This window comes from Cherax quadricarinatus, chromosome 80, assembly GCF_038502225.1.
Source record: "Cherax quadricarinatus isolate ZL_2023a chromosome 80, ASM3850222v1, whole genome shotgun sequence".
NCBI classification, from domain to species: domain Eukaryota; kingdom Metazoa; phylum Arthropoda; class Malacostraca; order Decapoda; family Parastacidae; genus Cherax; species Cherax quadricarinatus.
The window spans coordinates 9,106,534-9,114,033 of NC_091371.1; the positions used below are offsets into that span (position 1 = coordinate 9,106,534).

General features: G+C 38.1%; 1 protein-coding gene across 2 annotated transcripts in view; it reads left to right on the forward strand.

The window, feature by feature from the left end:
- The window catches only part of unc-13-4A (BAI1 associated protein 3), a 435,667-nt gene that overhangs the window by 290,901 nt on the left and 137,266 nt on the right, over nt 1–7,500 (forward strand). For both annotated transcript variants that reach the window (XM_070102093.1, XM_070102094.1), the window contains exon 4: nt 2,973–3,039. In XM_070102093.1, the coding sequence (XP_069958194.1) occupies nt 2,973–3,039 (67 nt within the window). The remainder of the gene's footprint in view (nt 1–2,972; nt 3,040–7,500) is intronic.

The following is a 7,500-nucleotide window of genomic DNA, read 5'->3' on the forward strand; positions in this document are numbered from 1 at the left end:
TATATATATATATATATATATATATATATATATATATATATATATATATATATATATATATATATATATATATATATATATATATATATATATATATATATATATATATATATGTACATATATGTATATATATATGTACATATATATGTCGTGCCGAATATGTAAAACTGGTCAATTAGCAAGAACTCATTTAAAATTAAGTCCTTTCTAAAATTTTCTCTTATACGTTTAAAGATATATTTTTTTCATTAATGTTGATGTAAAAATTTATAATTTTGCACCAAAATGAACTTAGAAAACTTACCTAACCTTATTACAACAAGAACAATTTATTTTAGCCTAACCCAACTAAATATATTTTAGATTTGTTTACAATAATTAAATTCTAAACAAACACAGTGAAATATATTTTTTTCGTTAGGTTCAGAATGATTTTGGCGAAATTATTGCATACACAAATTTTCACTTGTCCTATATGGCAAAATGAACGTTGCTATTTAAGCCAAGATCGCAAGTTCTGCCTATTCGGCACGACATATATATATATATGTCGTGCCGAATATGTGAAACTGGACAATTAGCAAGAATTCATTTAATATTAAGTCCTTTCTAAAATTTTCTCTTGTACGTTTAAAGATATATTTTTTCATTAATGTTAATGTAAAAATTTTTAATTTTGCACCAAAAGAATCTTAGAAAGCTTACCTAACCTTATTATAACAAGAACAATTTATTTTAGCCTAACCTAACTAAATATATTTTAGATTTGTTTACAGTAATTTAATACTAAACAAACACAGTCAAATGTATTTTTTTCGTTAGGTTCAGAATGATTTTGGCGAAATTATTGCATACACAAATTTTCACTTGTCCTATATGGCAAGATGAGCGTTGCTATTTAAGCCAAGATCGCAAATTCTGCCTATTCGGCAAGATATATATATATATATATATATATATATATATATATATATATATATATATATATATATATATATATATATATATATATATATATATATATATATATATATATATATATATATATATATATATAATTCTATACCTTGTGGATAAAAGATTTTCTGGCATTTTCGTTATCTCTCAGAGATATTCTCAAGGAATAGTGAAAGTGAAGAAGCAAATGACATCTTATGCGGTGCTCTAGCCAGTAGAACACGGTGGTGCATACCCTACCTTCTGTACCCTACACTGTCGGGTCAGGAGTGAGACGTCAGGTAAGTGGTTAGTCAATAGCGTCCTCCTCAACTCATACACAGAGGGGTCTGGGATCGATCCTCGGCACACGTGGAACGTTGGGAGTGTTTCCTTGCACCAGCTGCCTCTTGTCACCTAGGAGCAAGTAGGTACCTGTGTGTTAGTCGGCTGTTGTGGGTCGCATCCTGGGGGGTGAGATTAACGTAAGATGCCCGAAATACTCTACATTAACAAGGGCGATGGAATATGCCAGTGATGTTAGCTAGGTCTGTGTCAGTTGTATTATACACTGTAGATATAAAGATTATTATTATTATTATTATTATTATTATTATTATTATTATTATTATTATTATTATTATTATTTATGAATTTATCTAGTTTATACAGTTCTGGACTATTGTTTGAATTATAAACAATACTATTTTATGATATAAGACCATATTTGCATGTAACAATATGCTCAGGTTTTAATCACTGACGTGGTGAGTAAAATCTCTCATGAATAAACGACGCCATTAACGCTCGTCCAGTTTTAATCGTATTTTCGCCTTTGAAATCTCAATTTAAAACGTTTAAAAATAGTTTGCCAAACAGTAAAATTTGTCACATTCTGCACATGGAATCCTAAAAATATTATTATCATTTTCTATTAACATATCGGCTGTTTCCCACCCAGGCAGTGGGACCCGAAAGAGAAGAAACACTTAAATCATCATTCACTCTATTTTTTTCCGGGGACATCTAAATAAAAAAAAAAATTCTGACAGCTATTTATTTTTAATGTAACTTTTATGCATGATGTGGAACCACCATATCATGAAAAATTCCTTGGAATTCCTTCTCCACTTAAAATTCCAACATCAATATTTTTTTTTTAAGTAAATATAAATTCTCCTCTAAGCAGTGTCTGATAGACTTCTGCCGATCAGGTAATTTAGATGATGTAAATTCAACGAGGCATTGAGATCATTGTAATTTCAAAATCTTAGGTTTTCTTAATAGAAAACTACTCCAGGTCAAGTGAAAGTTGGGTAGCTGGATGAGGTGGAGGAGGGGGGTGGGGGTTGCACGGGGGAGTGGAGGAGGAGGAGGAGGAGGAGGGGGTTAGGTGGGAGAGTGGGAGAAAGAGGGGGGGAGCACGACCTCCCCTGGGAACACATGGGAAAGGTAAACACGATAAAGGTTAATTAATTACTTAATACCCAGTGGGAGATGGAGACAGGCGAAGCTTGAGAGAATTCGTTGTATATTCTGCGTTACAATGTTAGTTTATTGTTAACTCTGCCTTCCGTAGATCACTGTCTTCACAAATACAAACAAAAATACTTATTTCGAAATAAATATATAATGTATACAATAACCTGAGAGCCATAAGATATATATGTATATATATATATATATATATATATATATATATATATATATATATATATCACAGTAAATAGGTGATTTCAGAATATGCAAAACAACCACTCTGAAAGAATAGAGAAATTCCAAGCGCATTCGTGACTACTCACATTATCAAGGAACTATGTTCCTTGATAATGTGAGTAGTCACGAAAGCGCTTGGAATTTCTCTATTCTTTCAGAGTGGTTTTTTGCATATATATATATATATATATATATATATATATATATATATATATATATATATATATATATATATATATATATATATATATATATATATATATATATATACATGTATTATAGTGTTTTCACTTATTTTAATATTTTCTGTGTGTGTGCAGCCTCCCATCCTGGTGCTCAACTTAGTGGTGGTGGAAGCAGAGAATTTAGAAGCCAAGGATCCTAACGGTGAGTAGCGGAATTATTTCTTTGTATGATAAATTCTGTATTCACATGATGGTCGTTCTCAGTGTGTGCTATGAACGTTTCAGTTTATTCTAGACCTGATAATGGTCTAGGACTGACCGAAATGTCATCGTCACGTTTCGCCACTACTTTAGAGGTTCACTGCGAGTTTTCTGTGCCAGCCATAGTATTGTGGGTTAGTTGTGAATTGTTCCAGCCACGGTACTGTGACCTTGACTATTCCAAAGTGGTCACTAGACTTATTTTAAGTGTCACTCTTGGGTAAGTTAAGTGTCACCCATTTTTTTCAGATCTTTTACATCATTCTGAGTTGAAGAGAAAATATATTTATAATACGACCCCAATAATGCCTATGTATTCCTTAACTCGGATTTATTAACCTACATTTCACGATTTTACGATCATTATATATACATGTATATGTATATATATATATATATATATATATATATATATATATATATATATATATATATATATATATATATATATATATATATATATATATATATATATATATATATATATATATATATATATATATATATATATATATATATATATATATATATATATATATATATATATATATATATATATATATATATATATATATATCTATATATATATATTTGTGCGTGTGTGTCTATTTTATTTCTTTTGGGAAAATCTCATGAGGTTGGGACTGGAAAGTCATGTGTGTAAGAAAGCATTAGTGGTGTGTCGTGTTGTGACAGGTGTGAGGCTCACCTGTGTTCAGTTTTAATTAGCTCAACTTGTGTTGTTGACGCCAGCAGAGGTGCTTGTGGGTAGCGTATTTTCGTAGCCCCGTACTCGTCAGCCTTAGTACCGTTTGAATGAGAGGTGTCACCACTACTGTCACCACCACGACCACCACCGCCACAACCACCACCACCACCACCACCACCATCACCACCACCACCACCACCACCACCACCTATAGAAAATTTTAAACTCCATAAAATGATCTGACATTTACTTCCAGTGTCCTGGTTTCCAAGCGTATGTGTGTGTGTGTGTGTGTACTCACCTAATTGTGGTTGCAGGGGTCGAGACTCAGCTCCTGGCCCCGCCTCTTCACTGATCGCTACTAGGTCCTCTCCCTTTCTGCTCCCTGAGCTTTGTCACATCTCTTCTTAAAACTATGTATAGTTCCTGCCTCCACTACTTCACCTGCTAGGCTATTCCACTTCCTGACGACTCTATGACTGAAGAAATACTTCCTAACGTCCCTGTGACTCGTCTGAGTCTTCAGCTTCCAGTTGTGACCCCTTGTTTCTGTGTCCCCTCTCTGGAACATCCTATCTCTGTCCACCTTGTCTATTCCCCGCAGTATCTTGTATGTCGTTATCATGTCTCCCCTGACCCTTCCGTCCTCAAGTGTCGTCAGTCCGATTTCCTTCAACCTTTCCTCGTACGACATTCCCCTGAGCTATGGGACTAGCCTTGTTGCAAACCTTTGTACTTTCTCTAACTTCTTGACGTGCTTGACCAGGTGTGGGTTCCAGACTGGTGCTGCATACTCCAGTATGGGCCTAATATACACAGTGTACAGTGTCTTGAACGATTCCTTATTAAGGTATCGGAACGTTATTCTCAGATTTGCCAGGGGCCCGTATGCTGCAGCAGTTATTTGGTTGATATGTGCCTCCGGTGACGTGCTCGGTGTTATGGTCACCCCAAGATCTTTCTCCCTGAGTGAGGTCTGTAGTCTTTGTTCTCCTAGCCTATACTCTGTCTGCGGTCTTCTTTGCCCCTCCCCAATCTTCATGACTTTGCGTTTGGCAGGGTTGAATTCGAGAAGCCAGTTTCTGGACCACATGTCCAGCCTGTCCAAGTCTCTTTGCAGTCCTGCCTCATCCTCATCCGATTTAATTCTTCTCATCAACTTCACATCATCTGCGAATAGGGACACTTCAGAGTCTATTCCTTCCCTCATGTCGTTCGCATATATCAAAAATAGCAATGGTCCTAGAACTGACCCCTGTGGGACCCCGCTCGTCACAGGCGCTCACTGTGATACCTCTTCACGTACCGTGACTCATTGTTGCCTCCCTGTCAGGTATTCCCTGATCCATTGCAGTGCCCTCCCTGTTATATGCGCCTGATCCTCCAGCTTCTGCACTAATCTCTTGTGGGGAACTGTGTCAAAGGCCTTCCTGTAGTCTAGGAAAACGCAATCAACCCACCCCTCTCTCTCGTGTCTTACTTCTGTTACCTTGTCATAAAACTCCAGAAGGTTTGTGACACAGGATTTGCCTTCCATGAACCCATGCTGGTTTTCATTTATGATCTTGTTCCGTTCCAGGTGTTCCACCACTCTCCTCCTGATAATGTGTGTGTGTATGTGTGTGTGTGTGTATGTGTGTGTGTGTGTGTGTGTGTGTGTGTGTGTGTGTGTGTGTGTGTGTGTGTGTGTGTGTGTGTGTGTGTGTGTGTGTGTGTGTGTGTGTGGGTGTGTGTGTGTGTGTTTGATTATCGTTTTAATTTTGTAGGTGTTGAGCATTAGCTCTGGGATCATAGTCTTACCGTCCTGTTGACTGATTTTAAGTGGATCTATCGTACCTTTCTCTGAAGTTTCTCATTGTTTCTACTTCACACACACACATACACACAGAGGTATGATAAAGCTCACGGTTCAGGGAGAGTGACCTAGTAGCGACCAGTGAAGAGGCGGGGGCCAGGAGCTTGGACTCGACCCCTGCAACCTCAACTAGGTGAGTACATACACTCACACACACACACACACACACACACACACACACACACACACACACACACACACACACACACACACACACACACACACACACACACGGCCAGGATCTCAAAATATATTCAGAAAATTTCAGATGTGATTTTTGCTGACTTTTGCCTTGAGCCCAAGACCGAGACTTTTCTTGTGTTTATATTTCTCTCTCCTCTCTCTCTCTCTCTCTCTCTCTCTCTCTCTCTCTCTCTCTCTCTCTCTCTCTCTCTCTCTCTCTCTCTCTCTCTCTCTCTCTCTCTCTCTCTCTCAACCCTCAGCAAAAATGTATGATCCTTTCTCCTGTGGTTCTGCCACTGATTCCGTAAAGTTTTTGCTGAAGGCTGGTCACATCAACAGACACTGGACACACCTGACAGGCAGGTCACTGCTTGGAGGAGTCACTGAAGGCTGGTCACATCAACAGACACTGGACACACCTGACAGGCAGGTCACTGCTTGGAGGAGTCACTGAAGGCTGGTCACAACAATACACACAAGTGACACGGCAACCAAACTACGATAACTTGTCGTCCTTAATTAAATCGATATGTATTAATCTTGACGTCTTCAGAGAGACTTAACGTCGTGTCCACTACGCAGGAGTCACTAGAAAGCGTAACTAATGACCATCTTTCTCCTCTAGTTTTCCCCTGAGGTATCTGTAAACTGCTGAGCTGCTCCCTCAAGTGTTCAATTACCCTCTAATGACCACCTCTCCAACTTCCTTCAGCATGTCCAAGCCTCGAGGTTGAAGATCGTCAACCGTGGCTTTAAGAGTGACTAGGATGGGACTTGAGACTCGTGTCTAGTTATTGAGAGAATCCAGGGAGTCAAGGAGTGTTTGACTGAGATCCGCTCAAGTAACAAATATATGTAGACTTTTGCTGGTGGACTGGCCATGTTGCTGCAAGGGTTATGTTGCTGCCAGGGTTATGTTGCTCCCAGGGTTATGCTGCTGCCAGGGTTATGTTGCTGCCAGGGCTATGCTGCTGCCAGGGTTATGTTGCTGCCAGGGTTATGTTGCTGCCAGGGTTATGTTGCTGCCAGGGTTATGTTGCTGCCTGGGCTATGTTTGTGCCCAAGGATTCTTGCTGTCATAGTCATGTTGCCCATTTACTGATGCCCCGAGTATGTTGGTACTCTGGGCTTATTGGAGTCACGGAGAAATGAATTGGTGTATACTGTGGTAAGTCATTGTCAGGTGGATTATCAGTTTATATATGTCCACCTCTCGAAGTACATAAATTGAGATATATGCATCTCTCTGTATATACACCGAAAGGTACACATTTCTGTGTATATCCACAACTCTTGTGTCAAGACACGGGAAGATACAAATATATACGTACACTGAGAGACAGACATATCTCTGTACTTCGCAACATTCAGAGTATATACACTGAAAGATACAAATACATACTACTCAGTGTATATATCCTGTTTGATGATGTTCTCACTTTATTTCTCACTCACCATTTATAATTAAATAAGATCACTTATGCAACGTAAGAATGAGCCCCACAGACTTGATAGATTATCGACCTCTTATACACAAGCCCCTCAGAGATGCTTCACGATATTCACTGTGGATCATTAAGGTCTGCAGGAAAACAGACTGCAGAACAGTAGCGATGTTAATCTTGTCTCCCATTATAACCGTAATTGGCTAAAAA